Raw genomic sequence first — 22,829 nt, 5'->3', positions numbered from 1 at the left:
TAAAGAGAAGGCAAAATGCAATCAGCTAATTGGACATGGCTAGATTGGGAGAAAAATCTGCATTAAAAAGCATTAGTGATGTTTTACTAACCTTCAGCATTGTTCTGTGTACCTTTAACACCTGTTTCTTTACTTTTAGAGGTGAAAAGTACATGGGGATGTGGCAGGATGACCAGCGGCAGGGCACTGGTGTTGTGGTCACCCAGTTTGGCCTGTATTTTGAGGGACAATTTAATAATAACAAGATGACGGTGAGTGTTAGTTGCTTTTCATGACACTTTCATATTATATGAAACATGTTACATGAAGCCTAATTATTTTTTATCATGTTAGGGCACTGGGCTTTTGTTCAGCGATGATGACACTGCCTTTGAAGGAGAGTTTTCAGATGACTGGACATTAGATGGAAGGGTATAACAGAGAAATCAGATTATGTACATCCAAATAACATGGATAAAATGAAGTACTGCTGATCTCATTAATGTGATTTTACAGGGGGTTTTGTCAATGCCTCATGGAGACTCTTTTGAGGGCATCTTTGTGGGTGAGTGGGGATCTGAACTGAAGGTATCAGGAACCTTTTCGAAGCTGTGCCCTTATGACACTGAGGAAAAAAAGATGAAGACGTTGTAAGTATACTTATGACATCTTTTGGGCTCTTGAGCAGGGCCCCTAGCCCTCATATGCTTAGATTGTATATGCTTACAATTGTCATTAATAGCGTCTGCTAATTGCTGTAAATGAAAATTACTGGTTGGTCAGATTCAAGATGGTCAATAGCTGTAGTTTTCAGATTGACTGAAAAATAGTTCTGCCACAAATTGAAAGCCAATGAAATTTGTCAGTGTCCATAGTCAAGCAGGCATTACAGCCACATGGACTTAAGGGCTACTATGTGAGGAAAAGGCATCTAATTTAAAATCAGCTCCTTAAAGCAACAGTTTTGCAGACAGACAAAGATAAAGTTCACATCTATAATAAAATGTATGGACTGCATATTTGTTGCTTACATGCCAGAAAACAACAAATTTCGTAAGAATAATAATTAATATAAAATTATTGGAACCTGCCATATCTTTTGATCTAGCAGATCTAGCATCATTGTATTTTAGCATTGATGTGTGATATGTCATTCAGTCACAGGCCATTGCAGAAATAATTGAACTTCTAAAATTGCCAAGACATACATGTTCCTAGCAGGCTTATGTAGACTTTTGACCTCAACTGGTGTGTATGGCTATGTGGACGTCTAGTTGACCAATCCACCTAGCAGCATCAACTTTGTACCTACCGTCTTATAAGGAGCAATGTTATATTAAGGTCTGTTTGACTGTCTGTGTGTGTGTGTGTGTGTGTGTAGCAAGATCGGCCGTCACGTAGTGCCTGCCGAAGAGAAATGGGGGGCTGTGTTTAAAGAATGCTGGAGTCGTCTGGGCTGTGAAACTCCAGGACTGGGAGAGAACGAGCGAGCTTGGGACAACATCGCGGTGATACTGACGACCAGCCGCAGGGAGCGGATGCACAGGTACACACACACTGTTACGTAAGTATGATTAAGAGGTGTCCTAAAATAATAATTACTTAAAATAATGTCTTTAATATAATTAGAATTTGGGTGCATTAGGGTTTTATGATTATCATATATATATATATATACTGTATATATATACAGTGTATCACAAAAGTGAGTACACCCCTCACATTTCTGCAAATATTTCATTATATCTTTTCATGGGACAACACTATAGACATGAAACTTGGATATAACTTAGAGTAGTCAGTGTACAGCTTGTATAGCAGTGTAGATTTACTGTCTTCTGAAAATAACTCAACACACAGCCATTAATGTCTAAATAGCTGGCAACATAAGTGAGTACACCCCACAGTGAACATGTCCAAATTGTGCCCAAATGTGTCGTTGTCCCTCCCTGGTGTCATGTGTCAAGGTCCCAGGTGTAAATGGGGAGCAGGGCTGTTACATTTGGTGTTTTGGGTACAATTCTCTCATACTGGCCACTGGATATTCAACATGGCACCTCATGGCAAAGAACTCTCTGAGGATGTGAGAAATAGAATTGTTGCTCTCCACAACGATGGCCTGGGCTATAAGAAGATTGCTAACACCCTGAAACTGAGCTACAGCATGGTGGCCAAGGTCATACAGCGGTTTTCCAGGACAGGTTCCACTCGGAACAGGCTTCGCCAGGGTCGACCAAAGAAGTTGAGTCCACGTGTTCGGCGTCATATCCAGAGGTTGGCTTTAAAAAATAGACACATGAGTGCTGCCAGCATTGCTGCAGAGGTTGAAGATGTGGGAGGTCAGCCTGTCAGTGCTCAGACCATACGCCGCACACTGCATCAACTCGGTCTGCATGATCGTCATCCCAGAAGGAAGCTGACGCACAAGAAAGCTCGCAAACAGTTTGCTGAAGACAAGCAGTCCAAGAACATGGATTACTGGAATGCCCTGTGGTCTGACGAGACCAAGATAAACTTGTTTGGCTCAGATGGTGTCCAGCATGTGTGGCGGCGCCCTGGTGAGAAGTACCAAGACAACTGTATCTTGCCTACAGTCAAGCATGGTGGTGGTAGCATCATGGTCTTGGGCTGCATGAGTGTTGCTGGCACTGGGGAGCTGCAGTTCATTGAGGGAAACATGAATTCCAACATGTGCTGTGACATTCTGAAACAGAGCATGATCCCCTCCCTTTGAAAACTGGGCCTCATGGCAGTTTTCCAACAGGATAACGACCCCAAACACAACCTCCAAGATGACAACTGCCTTGCTGAGGAAGCTGAAGGTAAAGGTGATGGACTAAACCCAATTGAGCACCTGTGGCGCATCCTCAAGTGGAAGGTGGAGGAGTTCAAGGTGTCTAACATCCACCAGCTCCATGATGTCATCATGGAGGAGTGGAAGAGGATTCCAGTAGCAACCTGTGCAGCTCTGGTGAATTCCATGCCCAGGAGGGTTAAGGCAGTGCTGAATAATAATGGTGGTCACACAAAATATTGACACTTTGGGCACAATTTGGACATGTTCACTGTGGGGTGTACTCACTTATGTTGCCAGCCATTTAGACATTAATGGCTGTGTGTTGAGTTATTTTCAGAAGACAGTAAATCTACACTGCTATACAAGCTGTACACTGACTACTCTAAGTTATATCCAAGTTTCATGTCTATAGTGTTGTCCCATGAAAAGATATAATGAAATATTTGCAGAAATGTGAGGGGCGTACTCACTTTTGTGATACACTGTATATATATATATGTGTGTGCAGTTCTGAAGCTCTGAGTCGCTCGCAGTGTAAGATGCTGGAGAGTTTGGAAGTAATTCCTCAGCACAATGGACTTTGTACCGCCGAATCCTATGAGAACATTCGCCGCTACCTCGTCAAGGTTAGAGGCTTCTTTGTTACAAAATTATGGGTGGTTTTATATTGTGGTTTATATTGATGTTAAATGATAGGGAGTGATTTTTAGAACAACTATATTATTTTATCTTAATTAAAACATTACGGTAAATACTACGAATAAAATAGTAGGAGACAATGTAAATATTTTGATATGAATATATGCTCTACATTTATTGTATGTGGTTAAAAATGATCTTGAGCTCTCAGGTTCAAATCTAAGCTTTGATATCAGCCTGTCCGGGCATTTAACAGGCAAATTTTGATGTGTCTGAGGGAAGTAGGCTGACTGGGATCTTCAATAGTGCTGAAAAGTCACCTTCTGCTGGAGGAGGAGTGGGGAAATCATGGCAGCATAGTGTTATTAGTTCCCAGCAAGTCCACTATCAAACTGCTTTATTGTTGAGTCTTAAAAGTCATAGTCTTCCTTCTACAGATAATTACCAGACCAAAAACCCCTGTTGAGCAAGCCGAGGGTGACAGTGGCAAGGAAAACCTCTCTTAAAATTACAGGAAGAAACCTCGAGGAACCAGACTCAAAGGGTGCATGTACATGTACTAAATGTTTGATCAATTGTCTAAGTTAGATTAACATTTTTTGCAAGTGGCATTAGCTTTACAGTTTCAGTGCAGACTGATAAAGCAAGCATTAGGTGTCCTGGCTGATCAACTTCATCACTTCTGTAAAATTATATATTAATGGCTACATTGTGCATAAACATAATTGAAATACATTTTGCCTTAAATTAATGTGTTCATTTCACATATTATCCACACAGGCGTTTGATACTCCACTGCATCCTTTGGGCTGGCTGCTGGAGACGCTGGTCACTGTGTATAGGATGACCTACGTGGGTGTGGGATCCAATAGACGGCTCTTAGAGCAGGCTGTGAAAGAGATCCAGTCCTACTTGAAACACATATTCCAGCTTGTCAGGTAACTGCTATGTGCTTTAGAAAATGCTACAGCTGACCGGAGACTGTTGAACTTTTTGAGTATCCTATAACTGTTTAACCTGCTTGTTTCTTGAATGTGGCATCACCACTGCAGTGACTGTTGTTGGACTTTTAATTGCTCTGATAAAATTATTGTGGGTTCTTTGTTTCTTCTATCAGGTTTTTGTTTCCCGGTCTGCCTGAAGAGGGGGGGTTTATTCCTGACACCTCAGAGAGAAGATTAAGTGGCACACTAAACAGCAGCACTTGTTCAAACATTGGTCAGCAGGGGTAAGAACATCTGTGAGCTCATCTGTGAAGTAACTTTCACATTTTGGTTAAAAATGTACACTAAATGGCCAGAAGTAAATAAATATTTTACTTAATTATTGTAGCAGATCTATCACATGTATTTTATTTTTGTATGCAATACTGCTTTCTGTGTGAACCCATCTCTGGCAGGTAAAAAGAAGGGGTTATATCTCCCAATATAACTCTCATCCCTCCTCTGCACATGCTCAAACCATCTCAATCTCTCCTTCCTCATTCTTATCTGCGCCACCCCTCTTGTCCATCCTTGTCACCCCTAATAAAACTCTCAGCATCTTCAACTCTGCTCTGTTTTAGGACATTCTCAGTTTTGCTACTGATGCTCATCCAATCTGGATATCATATTTATAACATTAAAGATAGAATTTTTGCACCTTCTCCCGATATAACTCTCATCCCTCCTCTGCACATGCTCAAACCATCTCAATCTCTCCTTTCTTATTTTCTCTCAAAAACATCCTATCTGTGCCGCCCCTCTAATAAACTTGTTCCTAATCTTGTCCATCCTCGTCACTCCCAATAAAACTCTCAGTATCTTCATCTCTGCCCCCTGCAGCTGTTAAAACCTGTTGAAAATGTGTGTATAATGCGTGTGAGTTTCTATTGAGTGTCTGTGTGTGTTTATCTGTTGCAGCTTGTTTGTGAGTAGCTCCGGCCTGCTGCTCCCGGTTCTGTTACCTCGTCTCTATCCTCTTCTCTTTGCTCTGTACGCTCTGGAGAAGGAGCGTGAGGAGGAGGTGTACACAGAGAGTTTGTTCTACCTCAACAGGCAGCCTGACCTGTCTTTGCTTACCTTTTTGGGAGTGCCTAAGTGAGTCACTAAACTAACACCCAGTTATTATTATTTGTTATTATAGCCTGTATGTGTTTTATTTAAATAATATAAATGCTGATGTAAAGTGCCAAATGTAACATGAAACATGTACACCGATCAGCCATAACATTAAAACCACCTCCTTGTTTCTACATTCACTGTCCATATTATCAGCTCCACTTACCATATAGAAGCACTTTGTAGTTCTACAATTACTGACTGTAGTCAATCTGTTTCTCTGCAAACTTTGTTAGCCTGCTTTCACCCTGTTCTTCAATGGTCAGGACCACCACAGAGCAGGTATTATTTAGGTGGTGGATGATTCTCAGCACTGCAGTGACACTGACATGGTGGTGGTGTGTTAGTGTGTGTTGTGCTGGTATGAGTGGATTAGACACAGCAGCGCTGCTGGAGTTTTTAAATACCGTGTCCACTCACTGTCCACTCTATTAGACGCTCCTACCTAGTTGGTCCACCTTGTAGATGTAAAGTCAGAGACGATCGCTCATCTATTGCTGCTGTTTGAGTTGCTCATCTTCTAGACCTTCTAGACCTGTTGGCTGAATATTTTTGATTGATGGACTATTCTCAGTCCAGCAGTGACAGTGAGGTGTTTTAAAACTCCATCAGCGCTGCTGTGTCTGATCCACTCATACCAGCACAACACACACTAACACACCACCACCATGTCGGTGTCACTGCAGTGCTGAGAATGATCCACCACCTAAATAATTCCTACTCTGTGGTGGTCCTGACCATTGAAGAACAGGGTGAAAGCAGGCTAAAAAAGTATGCAGAGAAACAGATGGACTACAGTCAGTAATTGTAGAACTATAAAGTGCTTCTATGTGATATGGCGGCGCTGATAAAATGGACAGTGAGTGTAGAAACAAGGAGGTGGTTTTAATGTTATGACTGATCAGTGTATATGGCTTCATGCTTTAAGACGTCACCCATTGGTCCACAGGGATGATCTGTGCATAATGTGTCATAAAAAATTTCCAATTTCAATCCAGTGTTTTAGGACATTATCAGCTTTGCTACTGATGTTCATCCAATCTGGACATCATATTTATAACATTAAATATAGAATTTTTGTTTCTCTCTAGAAAATTCTGGCCAGTATCGATCTCTGTTTTAGGAGAGAAAAAGGAGGTAAGCCTCTGGTTAAATACAAATAATTGATAAAGAAGATTTAAGACACAGTTTGTGTGTGTGTGTGTGTGTGTGTGCGAAAATCTGCTGTACCCTCAGCGCCAGACAGAAACAAAACACATAAAAATATGTTGCTTTTAATCATTATTGTTCTAGTCTCTAAAATTAAGAATAGTCATGAAGTTTCACGCTAATTAAAAATGGCTCAGGATGTTGTGTGAGCTGTTAAAGAGGCGCTTCAGGGCCGCTCAGGTGGTGCAGCAGGAGTACGTTGATCAGGGTGTGTCTCTCCGTACACGGTGCTGATCCGCATTAGCACTCGTCTAGTGCAGGTGAAAGGATGCATACGGCTGCTGCCCACATGTCGGAGGGGGTGTGGGTTAGCTTTGTTCTCCTCAATCAGAGCAGGGATCGGCATTAGTGGAAAGGAAGCGTGATGCAATCGGGCAATTGGATGCGCTAAAAGTCGGGAGAAAAAAAGGGGAGAAAATGCATAAACAAAATACAAAAAAATAAAAAAGGCACTTTGAACACAACATGAGGGTTAATGTAGATAATAAGTCAGGAAAACTTAGATCTACTAGTTTATAACAAACTAGGATGTTTGGAAAATACATTAACAAAAGTAAGGTAGTGTAACATATTTCATATTTCTAAACTTCTTTGTGCTGGACTGAACTGAGGTTGTCCACTTCTTTTTTAGATTGAGTCTACCATACTGATAGAAGTCAGAAAGAGAAATGCTATTTGTAGAAATTAGAAAGAGAAATGCTATTTATTATTGCATATATACTAAAACAGCTAATTCACACATTTCCTACATGGAAAGATAATGAGTTGCATTTGATCAAAGTTAGTATTACAATTAGAAGTGGCATCAATAATTTTTTCAGTATTACTGTTTTTTAATGTAGTTAATTGTTAAAATGTTTTTTGAGACACTGAACTGTATAATATATTATACAGTATAATATATATAATATATATATATATATACAGTGTATCACAAAAGTGAGTACACCCCTCACATTTCTGCAAATATTTCATTATATCTTTTCATGGGACAACACTATAGACATGAAACTTGGATATAACTTAGAGTAGTCAGTGTACAACTTGTATAGCACTGTAGATTTACTGTCTTCTGAAAATAACTCAACACACAGCCATTAATGTCTAAATAGCTGGCAACATAAGTGAGTACACCCCACAGTGAACATGTCCAAATTGTGCCCAAATGTGTCGTTGTCCCTCCCTGGTGTCATGTGTCAAGGTCCCAGGTGTAAATGAGGAGCAGGGCTGTTAAATTTGGTGTTTTGGGTACAATTCTCTCATACTGGCCACTGGATATTCAACATGGCACCTCATGGCAAAGAACTCTCTGAGGATGTGAGAAATAGAATTGTTGCTCTCCACAAAGATGGCCTGGGCTATAAGAAGATTGCTAACACCCTGAAACTGAGCTACAGCATGGTGGCCAAGGTCATACAGTGGTTTTCCAGGACAGGTTCCACTCGGAACAGGCTTCGCCAGGGTCGACCAAAAAAGTCGAGTCCACGTGTTCGGCGTCATATCCAGAGGTTGGCTTTAAAAAATAGACACATGAGTGCTGCCAGCATTGCTGCAGAGGTTGAAGACGTTGGAGGTCAGCCTGTCAGTGCTCAGACCATACGCCGCACACTGCATCAACTCGGTCTGCATGGTCGTCATCCCAGAAGGAAGCTGACGCACAAGAAAGCCAGCAAACAGTTTGCTGAAGACAAGCAGTCCAAGAACATGGATTACTGGAATGCCCTGTGGTCTGACGAGACCAAGATAAACTTGTTTGGCTCAGATGGTGTCCAGCATGTGTGGCGGCGCCCTGGTGAGAAGTACCAAGACAACTGTATCTTGCCTACAGTCAAGCATGGTGGTGGTAGCATCATGGTCTTGGGCTGCATGAATGTTGCTGGCACTGGGGAGCTGCGGTTCATTGAGGGAAACATGAATTCCAACATGTACTGTGACATTCTGAAACAGAGCATGATCCCCTCCCTTCGAAAACTGGGCCTCATGGCAGTTTTCCAACAGGATAACGACCCCAAACACAACCTCCAAGATGAAAACTGCCTTGCTGAGGAAGCTGAAGGTAAAGGTGATGGACTAAACCCAATTGAGCACCTGTGGCGCATCCTCAAGTGGAAGGTGGAGGAGTTCAAGGTGTCTAACATCCACCAGCTCCGTGATGTCATCATGGAGGAGTGGAGGAGGATTCCAGTAGCAACCTGTGCAGCTCTGGTGAATTCCATGCCCAGGAGGGTTAAGGCAGTGCTGGATAATAATGGTGGTCACACAAAATATTGACACTTTGGGCACAATTTGGACATGTTCACTGTGGGGTGTACTCACTTATGTTGCCAGCTATTTAGACATTAATGGCTGTGTGTTGAGTTATTTTCAGAAGACAGTAAATCTACTCTGCTATACAAGCTGTACACTGACTACTCTAAGTTATATCCAAGTTTCATGTCTATAGTGTTGTCCCATGAAAAGATATAATGAAATATTTGCAGAAATGTGAGGGGTGTACTCACTTTTGTGATACACTGTATATATATATATACACAAGTTAACAATATATTAAAAACGTTTGTAATTTTCAGGTGCTGCCGAGCACTATGGACGTTTGCTTTGCGACTGCTGTGGAGACCCTGCAGCAGATCGGGTGAATGAAAGCTCGTACCTCACTTGTTTGTGGGCATTTGTTTGTATGTGTGGTTGGGTTTTTGGTACTTCATTTTGTCTTTGGAACTCATTTTTTATTTCACTTTCTTGGCAGCAGCTTTACTTTCACTCCTGCAGATAAGCTCCGTGTGATTCAGATGACCTTTGAGGAACTCACGCAGGAAGTTCAAGGCATGCTCGGCCAGGACTTCATGTGGGGCATGGATGACCTCTTTCCAGTCTTCCTCTATGTAGTTCTTCGTGCACGGTAGGATTAAATGCTAAATAAGTCTTTAGCTGGTTTATTTCCTTAAAAAGTAAACATGAGCTGCAGACAGATTAGGGCAGTATTTCAGTTGGGTTTGACTGTCTGGTGTACATTGGCCAAATGTTAACAAAATACGTGATATGCAATTTTTTACCTTAATGTTAGTGTTTTATATTATTATTATTATTATTATTATTATATTATTATATAATATTTATTATATTATATTATATTATTGTATTATTTTATTTGTGTGTTTATTCAGAATCAGAAACCTTGGATCTGAGGTGAGCCTGATCGAGGACTTTATGGATCCTGCTCTACAGCACGGTGAACTCGGACTCATGTTCACCACTCTGAAAGTATGATTCAGTATCTTCTCATACACACTTAATTAATATACACATTTAGTATTTTTATTAAGTTTTATTAAGAGTTGCACTCATTTATTTAGCAACCTCAACAACCCGAGACTAAGACGCTGTTTACATCTGATTATTTCACTTGGCTCAGTTAACATGATTGTGTCTGGATAAGAATTTGTCACTAAAGTGCAGTTGTAAATGCATTTATATAAAGAAAGATTAAATAGATTTAATATATTAGGACTAATACATAGTGGATTCAGAAGTATTTAGACTTCTTGACTTTTTGCTCTCATAATTGTGAAAGGATATAACTGCCATTTTCCCATCAATCTATAACTAATCACCTAAATGATGAAGTTTTTAGAAAAACTTTCATCTCTTGTTCCCAAAAGTATTTAGACCCTTTATTTAATACTTTGTAGAATCTCCACTGGCACCAATAACAGCTGCACGTCTTTTTGTATAGGACTCCATGCCACCACCACCATGTTTCTCTGTAGGTAGTTTCCAGGTGACGAGCGGTGCCTGTTTTACACCAGACATCAGTGGTAGCTGTTCTGCCCAAACGTTGCATCAAACTACAGATTATTTTTCTAATGTTGCAAAAGTAATGAACAGTGGCCACTTTCACCACTCCACCATAAAAACATGGTTAATGGAGTGCTGCAGAGATGGTTGTCCATACAAAAGTGCAGCCAATATTTACTAAAATACCTGGAGGAAAAAGAGACAGGAAGAACATGCTAAATATATCACATGTTGTTCTTATTTCAGTAGCACCAATATATATATATACTGTATGTATACAGTGGGGGAAATAAGATTTTGTAAGTTTACCCCCTTACAAAGACTTAAACAGTCTATAATTTTTATGGAAGGTTTATTTTAACAGAGAGAGAGACAGAATATCAACAAAAAATCCAGAAAAAAAAAATTTAAATAAAGGTTATAAATTAATTTGTATTTAATTAAGGGAAATAAGTATTTGATCCCCTAGCAACCAGCAAGAATTCTGACCCCCACAGACCGGTTATGTGCCCATGAGGCACACAAATTAGTCCTGTCCCTTTATAAAAGACTCCTGTCACAGAATCAGTTTCTTCCATTCAAATCTCTCGACCACCATGGGCAAGACCAAAGAGCTATCAAAGGACGTCAGGGACTAGATTGTAGACCTGCACAAGGCTGGAATGGGCTACAAGACCATCAGCAAGAAGCTTGTTGAGAAAGAGACCACTGTTGGCGCGATAATTCGAAAATGAAAGAAATACAAGATCACAGTCAATTGCCCTCGCTCTGGAGCTCCATGCAAGATCTCACCTTGTGGGGTAAGAATGATTCTGAGAAAGGTGAGGTCAGTCCAGAATTACACAGGAGGAGCTTGTCAATGATCTCAAGGGAGCTGGGATGACCCCAAGAACACCATCCCCACCGGGCATTTCTTTGCCTCCAAACACGGCGAGTGGAGTTGATGCCAAAGAGCTCAATTTTGGTCTCATCTGACCATATCACATTCTCCCAAGCTTTCTCTGAATCATTCAGGTGTTCATTGGCAAACTTCAGACGGGCCTGTACATGAGCCTTCTTGAGCAAAGGGACTTTGCGGGCACTGCAGGATCTCAATCCATTACGGCGAAGTGTGTTACTAATGGTTTTCTTGGTGACTGTGCTCCCAGCTCCCTGGAGATCATTGACAAGCTCCTCCTGTGTAATTCTGGACTGACCTCACCTTTCTCAGAATCATTCTTACCCCACCAGGTGAGATCTTGCATGGAGCTCCAGAGCGAGGGCGATTAACTCTGATCTTGTATTTCTTCCATTTTCGAATTATCGCGCCAACAGTGGTCTCTTTCTCACCAAGCGTCTTGCTGATGGTCTTGTAGCCCATTCCAGCCTTGTGCAGGTCTACAATCTTGTCCCTGATGTCCTTTGATAGCTCTTTGGTCTTGCCCATTGTGGTCGAGAGATTTGAACGGAAGAAACTGATTCTGTGACAGGAGTCTTTTATAAAGGGACAGGACTAATTTGTGTGCCTCATGGGCACATAACCGGTCTGTGGGGGTCAGAATTCTTGCTGGTTGCTAGGGGATCAAATACTTATTTCCCTTAATTAAATACAAATTAATTTATAACCTTTATTTAATGTTTTTTTTCTGGATTTTTTGTTGATATTCTGTCTCTCTCTCTGTTAAAATAAACCTTCCATAAACGTTATAGACTGTTCAAGGGGTAAACTTACAAAATCAGCAGGGGATCAAATACTTATTTCCCCCACTGTGTATATACTGTATATATGTATATATATATATATATATATATATATATATATATATATATATATATATATATATACTGTATATATATATATATATATATATATATATATATATATATATATATATATATATATGACGCTCGTATAAAAAAAACATTTGTAATCTCTTGGCATTTACACTTTGTATAACATACAGCTAAATGTATTTGACTCGGTGTAATGATTCATTTCATTTGGATATATTTAAGCCATATAAAATGATGGAGTGTAAAAGATGTTTTGCAGTGTTGTGTTTATCTCTGTCAGTCCCTACATTTATTGCATTTATCTTCAATTAGCGAGAGTCATCAAAGAAATTATATTCCTTGTGTTGTGATTTTTCTAACACAGTACAGTGTTTTGCTTACAGTATTTATGCTTACATTTACTCTATCTCAACAGGCTTGCTACTACCAGATTCAGAATGAGAAAAGCAGGGTCATGTAGAGGCAGCATGTTGTGGATGAAGTGGATGATGTGGATCATTACATCTCCAGCACAGACACAGTGAGAAACCTGTAACTGGGAGGAGCAAAAACTGACCCCCTTTATAGGACCTGCTTTATCAGATAATATCTTTAAAGTGTGTGAAAACCTACTGATTTTATTTGCTGCTTATTACTGAACTGACAAATGATAAAAGTCTTTAAAAAATATAGAAGTTTGTTTAGTAAGTTAGCTGAAAATGGTTATATGATTTTGAATGGGTTTTAACTCGTCTGCTTAACAAAGTAAAACAAAGATTTAACTTAAAATGTTTCTCTCAAATATGTGCTTTGTACTGTATTTATAAGAAAGCATATAGTGTGTTTTTCAGCACTATACTGATGTAACATGAGGGTGTAGAAAGTTAGAATTTATATACCTTTGTTAAAAGAGAAGTATAATCTGAAATGACTACACTACTGTTATAAGATGGTTTTGCAGTGAAGAATTAACAACCAAGAATTGTGTGGAAGATTGTTGCGTAACATTTTACCTAACAAGGTCACGTTTAATGTTACATTTTTTTTTTGGGGGGGGGCATTTTTTACACTGGATTTGTCCTTATTATTATTACTGAGAGCGCACTGATAAGTTCACCTCCCACTGACCAGCCTGTTCGATCTCCTCAGCTGTAGTTAAACATGTCTGTGTAGATGCCCCATAGTATTTGCCTTTATGTTCAATAGCACAGCTGAGATTTGAACCCCACATCTCAGCAGTAGTGGGCTAGCATGTTTTACTGCTGCACCACCCAAAGACCCAATGAGGTCACCTTCAATAAGCTATTATTTAAAGTGTAGATCACTGCAATACTTTATGCATGTCCTGTAAATTCGTCTAACGTAATGAGTAAATAAGGGAAAATGAGGCATGTGATGCCATTTCTGCCAGGCATTGCAGACTAAAGCAGTTCTACTCAGTCTGGATGTGGACTGTAGGACATTAAAGCTGATACCCATCATAAATCTTACATTTTCAGCATTTAGCAGATGCTTTTATCCAAAGTGACTTACAATTATGACTGAATACAGTTTGAGCAATTGAGGGTTAAGGACCATGCTCAGGGGTGGTGGTAATGAGGCTTGAACCGGCAGCCTTATGATTACTAGTCTAGTAGTTTAACCACTGAGCTACCACTGCCCACTACTGTGACTACATCAGGATTTAAAAATGTTTTAGATCTTTTTAGATGACATGATGGCCACATCAGGACAAAACAATGAGGCACTGGCACACTTAACAGACACGAGGCACTGTAGTTACTGAAGCACCACCTACTGTCGTTACTGTTTAGTTTTTGTAGAACAGATTATGTTTGCTGGTTACTGTATAGTTACACGTTGTATTTTTAGGGAGCGGCAGTTCTTATTTGTATTGATTTATTGTTGCATTTATTTCTTTAACAGTTACACTTCAGTTACTGCTACTCTTCTTTTTCTTTACTTGAGCTAATAGTGGCTTCTAGACTCGTGGTAATTTAAGCTGGATTGACTGTGAACAACCTGTATTCATTTGGAGAACATGTTTAAATCACATGACTGCCGTGATGTACACATCACTTCCCCTATTAGTAAATGTAAACTTTGGATTTCAGCTCTATGTGAATGTATCAAAGGTTTAACTGATTAAAGTAATAAGAAAACAATGGGGAAGTTGATCAGTAATATTAGCTAATAATGTAATAAATATTTTTATATTTGTGGAAATTAGAATTTTTTTAAAATATATAAATTTGTTGAATTATAAACTAATGTTTTTATAAACACGTGTCTTTATCCTTATTAAATTGACTGTTAATATAAGATCATTGTGAGCACAGCTGGGTTTTACATACGTTAGACATACAAACCCCATTTCTGGAAAAGTTGGGATATCTAGTAAAATGCAATAAATACAATAATAAAAATTGTTTCGAGTTCTTATTTAACTGACACAAGTACAAAAAGATGTGTTTAGGTTTTCACTGACCAAATGTATTTTGTAAATAGAAACAAATTCAGAATGTGATGCCTGCAACACACTCCCACTAAAGGAGTGATTACATCACTATTCCTATTAACTACACCTTTTAATCACTTGGGAACTAAGGACACTAATTGTTGTCATTTTGCTTAATACAAGACTTTTATAACTCTAAACTTTTCTGCAGAGCTCAATTTTGCTTTAAATCAGGACATCAGTGAAATGATACAACAAATTAACAAAAATGAATGTTTGTTTATTATGATTTTAACATCATGTTTTTATTTTGGTTACATTCATCACAGGAACGGTAGTTACTCATTACACAAGATTCATCAGTTCACAAAGTTATATCAGACACGGTCATGGACAATTTTGTGTCTCCAATTCACCTCACTTACATGTCTTTGGACTGTGGGAGGAATCCAGAGCACACGGAAACCCAGGCGGACACGGGGAGAACATGCAAACTCCAAACAGAAAGGACCCAGACCCCAGCCTGGGGATCGAACCCAGGACCCTCTTGCTGTGAGGTGACGGTGCTACCCACTTAGCCACCTTGTCGCCCAACAAAAATGAATGATAGTATTTTATAATAGCAGGATATTTTGCTAACACTGCCATGTCACAATTACCTAACCCTTACATAATATTTCTGATCTTAAAAAAATGCAGTAACTCAGTGACTGGTTCTGTAAGTTTGCCTAATATTTGATACATTAGACCTTATTGATTTAATAGCCAAAAAGCTAAAACTGGTTCATAATTGCAGCGGATATTGTGTTTCCACAGTTCCAGTTCATTTATTATCATTGTTCCCTAATGCAGCATCAAAATCATGACAGGTCTCCACCTGTAACATTACAGAGACAGACCAGACACTGTCTGGAAAATCTTATCCATCCTAACAGTTGATTTTAATGCTGCATCATGTTGTCTCTATACTGTTTTTGATTTCATTTTGCTTTTAATTTAAAACGTTTAAATGCCTTGTCTCAGTATTTTACTTATCAGATCTATTAGCTTCTGTTTGCACATGAACCAACACAATATTTACAGTACTGTACAATTGTTTTATATCTTAACCGTGACAAGACATTTCAGGTTGGTGAATTACCAGTTCATATCTGTAAACATGCATGTGTAAAAGAGCTTTAAGTATTCTGCTATTGGGTTCATTCTTTATAACATTGCAGATGCCAGGTACACCCGGTGTCTCCTTAGTGAGGCATGCATCGCCCACTTACAGGTTCTAAACGATGAAATTTACAAGCCCTCTTGTATTTGTTTTTTAATTTGGAAAAATAAAAAAAAAAGCTTATTTGTACTGCCATTATAAGTTTCTCCCCCATTGCAGATACATTTTTGACATAACTAACAAAAGGTGTGTGTGTGTGTGTGTGTGTGTGTGTCTGTGTGTGTGTGTGTGTGTGTGTGTGTGCTTGTATCTTATAATGTTCCTCTAAGACACACAGTGATCTGCTCCTCAGTAATTCTCTCATTAGCAGATGCTGGTCAGTGTGGATTTAACTGTGGATTAAACGGCTGACCTGCTGTCTCTAAACAGCTACACAGGACCATGAGTCCAGCTTGAGCATAATGGATGGAAGGGGGGCAGTAAGTTAATCTCTCTTTTATTTGCTTAAATGTTTAACAGCAAGATGTAAATAAAGCAGCTGTTAAATCCATGTCACCTGTGTTTGGTTGAGACTTCATTTGTTGATTGTGAATGAAGTTTTGTTATGAATCCAGTTTGTTATTGATTTAAGTGCTGCTGGGTAACAATGACCGCTTGGTGTAACAATGTAGGCTATTGCTATTTCATAGCCATATGATGGGTCAAGTTGTGTAGAGTATTTTTTTTAAGTTTAAGTTTCAAGTTCACTTGGACTGCTAAGTCCTCAAAACCAAGCTCAGTTTCTTTAGGAAATAGATAATAATCAATAAAAATCATTTTAAAAATCTGATAATTGCGAATCTCTTACATTTGGATTCTTCTGAATTGTTTACAGCATTGAAACTTTACTTTATAATTAAGTGAGTTAACACAGTAGCGTAACTAGGAGCTCATGGGCCAAAAAAATGGCCCCCCCCTTCCCCCAACAAATTTCATATATATTTGTATCTGTATATATAAATGCTATATCAGAATGAATTAAAGGTACTCACTCACTTTTAATATTTTACTTAATGAAATATTGTAATATAATAATAATGACCTGGTGAGCCTATGGGGGGACAGTGCGGTGGGGGATTTAGTTCATGTCGTGGAGGGCCCCCACCCGCCATGGGCCCCAGTGCACCCCAGTGCCCCCCCCCCCCCCCCCCCCCCCCCCCGCACCCCCGGTAGTTACGCCCCTGAGTTAACAGAACTGTAAACAATGCTGTAAAAAACACTGTATAGAACACTTTTATCTAAATGTCATAAACATTTTTATTCAAATATTGTTAATTATCTAGTCAGATTTGTGTTTATTTTAATAATGTACCCAATTTCACATAATGTACCCAATTTACTTCCCAAAGTTTACACTAACTGCAGACATACTGTAGATGGGACAACCTGATTTTCTATCTGATCTGATCTTCTGTCATTTATATAGACAAGATGTCTGTCAAATCCAGGAAAAGAAATTAAAAAAAGAAAATCAGTGGAGTGAACAAGCCAAAGGGTATGACGTTTAAGCATCTTTGTTGTCCTGATAGTTTTGTTAGTAATCAGCAAATTCAATATTATAACTGATGTTACTAAAAATTTCTACATTTCTACCTAACTGAGCTACTAAAATTGACCTTTTATTATTTTATAACAATAGCCTAACCAAGCTGCTCAGGTGGCGCAGCAGTAAAGTACACTAGCGCACCAGAGTTGGGGTTTCGAATACATCGTATGGAATCTCAGCTCTGCCTTTCCGACTGGGCTGGGTGGCTGCAATAACAACGATTGGCTGTTGTTCAGGGTTAGGGGTAAAAAGTCGGATCATGGGTCCTCATAACTGGTGCAACTGCGGCCCCTGCTGGCTGACTGATGGCGCCTGCACAGGGCTGAGGAATAATGCTGATGGGGTGTGGCCCTCCGTACACTGTGAACGTCGGTGTATGAACTCGACTCATGCAGGTGAAAAATGCGGTCTGTACTGACTGTACGTGCCGGAGGGGGCGCATGTCAGTTGAGAGGCATCCTCAGTCAGCGGTGAAGGGTCAAATCAGTACAGAGGACGCATTCAGGGTAATTGGACACGACTAGATTAGGGGTGAAAATGGGGGGGGGGGGGGGGGGGGGGAAACAATAGCCTAACCAGTAAGGAGTATTTTGCCATGCCATCAGTAGTTGTTGCAGTGGCAGATAGTTGATTCCCATTCGACCTTTTCTCCCTCATGCATGGCAAATTGTGTTTACTAAGCACACAACCAGGCTGGTAGCACCACTGAGACTGAAACCCAGGTCTATGTGGTGGTGGGATAGTGCATTAGACTTCTGCACCTTTGGTTTTATATTAATATACCTGCTGCGTCCAGTAGATTCAGAGCCTACTGTCGAAATGGGAGTGTTGACCAGAGGAAATGTGTTGGAACACAGGGGTGATCCATGCCCTGAGATTCAGGACATTCCACCACTGAAGAAGAAAAGGAAAAAGAAAGCACAGACTATTGGTAAAGTAAATTTCATACTGTGAATTTCATTCCTTCTTTACTGCTTGTTTTTGTATTTTCTCTTTCCTGTTTTCTTCACATATTTGTTATGCGTGTCTGTAGATCTGGAGAGTGAGCAGAGGGGAGCTGTAAATGAAGCTGCAGAAAAGGTTTACACAGATGGAGAGAACATCAATAGGAAATCCAAAAGGAAGAGGTAAGACTTTAAAAATGTCAAGGCAAACTGAACATTTTGGAAATACTTAATCTTGACTAAACTTAAAATACACAAAATGTCATTTGACATTAAAAATGGTAGAACCTTGTTTAAGATTAAACTAACACTTTATTTAATACTAATCTAGTAATCTTGTTCTATAAATACACTGATCAGCCATAACATTAAAACCTTCTTGTTTCTACACTCACTGTCCATTTTATCAGCTCCATTTACCATATAGAAGCACTTTGTAGTTCTACAATTACTGACTGTAGTCCATCTGTTTCTCTGCATGCTTTGTTAGCCCCCTTTCATGCTGTTCTTCAATGGTCAGGACCACCACAGAGCAGGTATTATTTAGGTGGTGGATCATTCTCAGCATTGCAGTGACACTGACATGGTGGTGGTGTGTTAGTGTGTGTTGTGCTGGTATGAGTAAATAAGACACAGCAGCGCTGCTGGAGTTTTTAAATACCGTGTCCACTCACTGTCCACTCTAGTAGACACTCCTACCTAGTTGGTCCACCTTGTAGATGTAAAGTCAGAGACGATCGCTCATCTTCTAGACCTTCATCAGTGGTCACAGGACGCTGCCCATGGGGCACTGTTGGCTGGATATATTTGGTTGGTGGACTATTCTCAATCCAGCAGTGACAGTGAAGTGTTTAAACTCCATCAGCGCTGCTGTGTCTGATCCTCTCATACCAGCACAACACACACTAACACACCACCACCATGTCAGTGTCACTGCAGTGCTGCAAATCATCCACCACCCAAATAGTACCTGCTCTGTGGTGGTCCTGGGAGAGTCCTGACCATTGAAGAACAGCATGAAAGGGGGCTAATAAAGTATGCAGAGAAACAGATGGACTACAGTCAGTAATTGTAGAACTACAAAGTTCTTCTATATAATAAGTGAAGCTGATAAAATGGACAGTGTATGTAGAAACAAGGAGGTGGTTTTAATGTTATGGCTGATCGGTGTATGTTTTTTTTGTAGAAAGTCTAGGATTACAGATAATAAGAAGACCAATGATGTGGGAAACCAGAAGAAGGATGACAATGTTATTACTGCACACACTTCTGTTGTTCATCGCTCCCTGTTCTCTGCACCGAGTTCTAGTCAACCTCTCAGCAAAGTGTTTGTAGAGAGAAACCGTAAGTCCCGTACCCTCCAGAAATCAATAATAAAAACCTGCTAATTAACAAGAAAATACACTCACTCTCTTAACCGCTTATCCAATCAGGGTCACGGGGGTGGGGTGGTGGGGGGCGCTGGAGCCTATCCCAGCTTTTTTTAATGGACTCAAGGCACACAGTAACACCCTGGACGTGGCGCCAGTCCATGACACATACACACACACACACACACATTCACCTATAGGGCAATTCAGTGTCTCCAATTAACCTGACTGCATGTTTTTGGACTGTGGGAGGAAACCAGAGCACCCAGAGAAAACCCACGCCACAATACAAATACAGTTGCTAGTTCATATATTATGTCTTTAGTTTTTTGAAAGTGGATTGAAAGACTGTAGCTGACAATGCTCTTCACTGTAGTCCCATTACTGCTAAGGCAAGCAACAATCCCTTACTTTTAGACTAGTTTAGGTTCTGATTTGATTTAGATGCGTAAATTAGTCAGTGCACTGTTTCTCTACTATTTAACAGTATTATTTTTATTATATTATTGTATTCACAAACAAATGTCCATGGAACATCCATGTCATCCATGTCTGCAGGCCAATTTAAAGCAACAGAAGGATTGGACCTCAGTCATGAGGAGTTGGAGGAGTTTATGGAAGTAAGATCTGTGTGGAACACACGGGACGTTGCCATGAGAGTTCACTGTGGGAGCAGGTAAGTGAGAGTCTGAGGACTCAAAATATTGTTTCAGTCTGTTTCAGTGCATCATGTTGATTATTTCTGTTTACCTCTACAGGATCATCGGCCTCTTCTGTCATGGTTTCCTGGCAGGCTACGCTGTGTGGAATATTATTGTTGTTTACGTGCTAGCTGGGGAGCAACTGAAAACACTTTCGAACCTGCTGCAGCACTACCATAGTTTAGCCTATCCAACTCAGTCTCTACTCTACTTTCTGCTTGCTGTTTGCACTGTTTCTGCATTTGACAGGTGTGTGTGTGTATGTTTATGGACAGCAATAGCCTAGTTGGTAGAGCTGTAGGTTACCAACTGGAAAGCTGTGGGTGAGAATCCCGGCTGTGCCATGCAGCCACCGTTGGGTCCCTGAGCAAGGCCCTTAACTCTCTTGACTCCATGGGTGAAGAATAGTGGCTGACTCTGCACTTTAACCCAGGCTTCTGAAGAATACGTGGTGTTAAAAACATGACCATTTTCCTCACCTTCCTTTGCAGGGTGAATCTGGCCAAGTCCTCTATGGCCCTGAGAGGGTTCCTTACACTGGATCCAGTAGCCCTTGCTTCTTTCTGTAAGCCAAAATTAACACAGGAATATCAATGATGTCTTAAAATTTGAAGTAGAAGGAAGTTGAACTAAAATGAAGTTGTGTTTTCAGTTTACTTTTTAGCTCTTATTTTATCTCTGAGTCAGCAGATGACCAGCGACCGGATCAACCTGTACCCCAAAGCCAATGCAACTCTATGGTGAGCATTTTCTTTCAGAAATAAAAGCATTTTAATAGGCTACTGATGCTCCTGGGATTCCAAATCTTTATTTAACTGTGACTGAAAACAGTTTTAAATGGTTTATTTTATAAAAATTATTGCACATGCACCTGTTTATAAAATCTTCTCCAAACAGCATTCTTGGTAGTTCTGTTTTTGTGCAGGCCTCCAGGTTCAGAGCACCAGTTTTTACAGCCTTGGATTGTGGTGAATCTGGTTATAGCTTTACTTGTTGGACTGGCTTGGGTTTTCATCTCCACCAGACCAGATATGGACTATACAGAAGGTACGCTGATGTGGGAGTGGAACTAATAATAGTTTACATTACTGATTATAGTTTTCATCTAACCATATTTTATGTCCTTGTTCCACAGAGTACTTAATGGCAATGGAACTAGAGGAGTATCCACAGCATGAGGAGAAATGTGAAATCCCATCCTAAAACATAACATCACTAATGGAATTAGTTAAATGGAAGATGGTTTGTTAGATGATAAATGAGAATGTTAGATGGATGGATAGAGGATGTTAGATGGGAAATATAATTAAATATACTTTTTGATACAAAGCTGTATTGCATATCCAGACATTTGATATTAATCATTAGACTATTGATATTAGTTACAGGGGTTTTCTTGTTTTAATAATTAATTTAACTCACTGTTATGATGGCAGAAATACACCCTAGAGTGTCAGTTCATTGCAGGGCAACACACATTCACTCACTCACAGTTACTTACTCACCTACTCCCATCTATAAAAATATGCACATTGAACTGTACCAGTGTACTTATGCTTATAAGCTGTTCTAACAAGTACATATTACATAACACAATTCACATCCACAAAACACATTCAGAACATAAACATCTTTGTTTAATTCATTAAAATGTTGTATTCACACATTGCTTTTAAGACTACCGTTTATTTAAATGACACTATAACACAGGAACATCTCCTTTGCAGAGATTCATAAGATCCCTACTTATAGATTTTTGTCATTCTCAGCACTGCAGTGACACTGACATGGTGGTGGTGTGTTAGTGTGTGTTGTGCTGGTATGAGTGGATCAGAGTTTTTAAATACCGTGTCCACTCACTGTCCACTCTATTAGACACTCCTACCTAGTTGGTCCACCTTGTAGATGTAAAGTCGGAGACGGTCGCTCATCTATTGCTGCTGTTTGAGTCGGTCATCTTCTAGACCTTCATCAGTGGTCACAGGACGCTGCCCATGGGGCGCTGCTGGCTGGTTATTTTTGGTTGGTGGACTATTCTCAGTCCAGCAGTGACAGTGAGGTGTCCATCAGCGCTGCTGTGTCTGATCCACTCATACCAGCACAACACACACTAACACACCACCACCATGATCCACCACCCAAATAATACCTGCTCTGTGGGGGTCCCGACCATTAAAGAACAGGGTAAAGGCAGGCTTAAAAGATATGTAGAGAAACAGATGGACTACAGTCAGTAATTGTAGAACTACAAGTCTGACATGATTAAATGTAATAAATTAAAGTTTAGAAATTATCCTCAGACCGCTGCTATCAGCAACGCTCCACTCTACTCTCTCACA

The 22,829-nt window shown here is 39.9% G+C and overlaps 2 protein-coding genes across 9 annotated transcripts in view; both read left to right on the top strand.

Annotated features, from left to right (window-relative positions):
- Positions 1-14,672, top strand: part of als2a (alsin Rho guanine nucleotide exchange factor ALS2 a) — a 36,078-nt gene extending 21,406 nt beyond the window's left edge. For 2 of the 8 annotated variants that reach the window (XM_063005492.1, XM_063005488.1), the window contains 13 exons: positions 140-251; positions 334-411; positions 496-629; positions 1,361-1,525; positions 3,285-3,402; positions 4,196-4,353; positions 4,533-4,643; positions 5,317-5,493; positions 6,606-6,651; positions 9,294-9,355; positions 9,473-9,622; positions 9,888-9,984; positions 12,707-14,672. In XM_063005492.1, the coding sequence (XP_062861562.1) occupies positions 140-251; positions 334-411; positions 496-629; positions 1,361-1,525; positions 3,285-3,402; positions 4,196-4,353; positions 4,533-4,643; positions 5,317-5,493; positions 6,606-6,651; positions 9,294-9,355; positions 9,473-9,622; positions 9,888-9,984; positions 12,707-12,751 (1,453 nt within the window). In that variant the 3' untranslated portion in view covers positions 12,752-14,672. Of the gene's footprint in view, positions 1-139; positions 252-333; positions 412-495; positions 630-1,360; positions 1,544-3,284; positions 3,403-4,195; positions 4,354-4,532; positions 4,644-5,316; positions 5,494-6,605; positions 6,652-9,293; positions 9,356-9,469; positions 9,623-9,887; positions 9,985-12,706 lie in introns of all 8 variants that reach the window. The other 6 variants (XM_063005490.1, XM_063005487.1, XM_063005491.1 and 3 more) reach the window with 3 other exon arrangements.
- A 2,688-nt stretch (positions 14,673-17,360) lies between these two features.
- Positions 17,361-21,761, top strand: tmem237a (transmembrane protein 237a). The gene is given in 10 exon segments (XM_063006655.1): positions 17,361-17,424; positions 18,275-18,406; positions 18,509-18,602; positions 19,606-19,763; positions 20,348-20,465; positions 20,548-20,739; positions 20,982-21,055; positions 21,143-21,230; positions 21,416-21,537; positions 21,626-21,761. Coding segments are annotated over 10 exon segments (1,110 nt in total). The 3' UTR covers positions 21,694-21,761.
- Positions 21,762-22,829: the final 1,068 nt, after the last annotated feature.

Source organism: Trichomycterus rosablanca, chromosome 12 (assembly GCF_030014385.1).
Source record: "Trichomycterus rosablanca isolate fTriRos1 chromosome 12, fTriRos1.hap1, whole genome shotgun sequence".
Lineage (NCBI taxonomy): Eukaryota > Metazoa > Chordata > Actinopteri > Siluriformes > Trichomycteridae > Trichomycterus > Trichomycterus rosablanca.
Note: the sequence above shows the minus strand (reverse complement) of the source record. Positions and strands in the feature narration are given on the sequence as shown.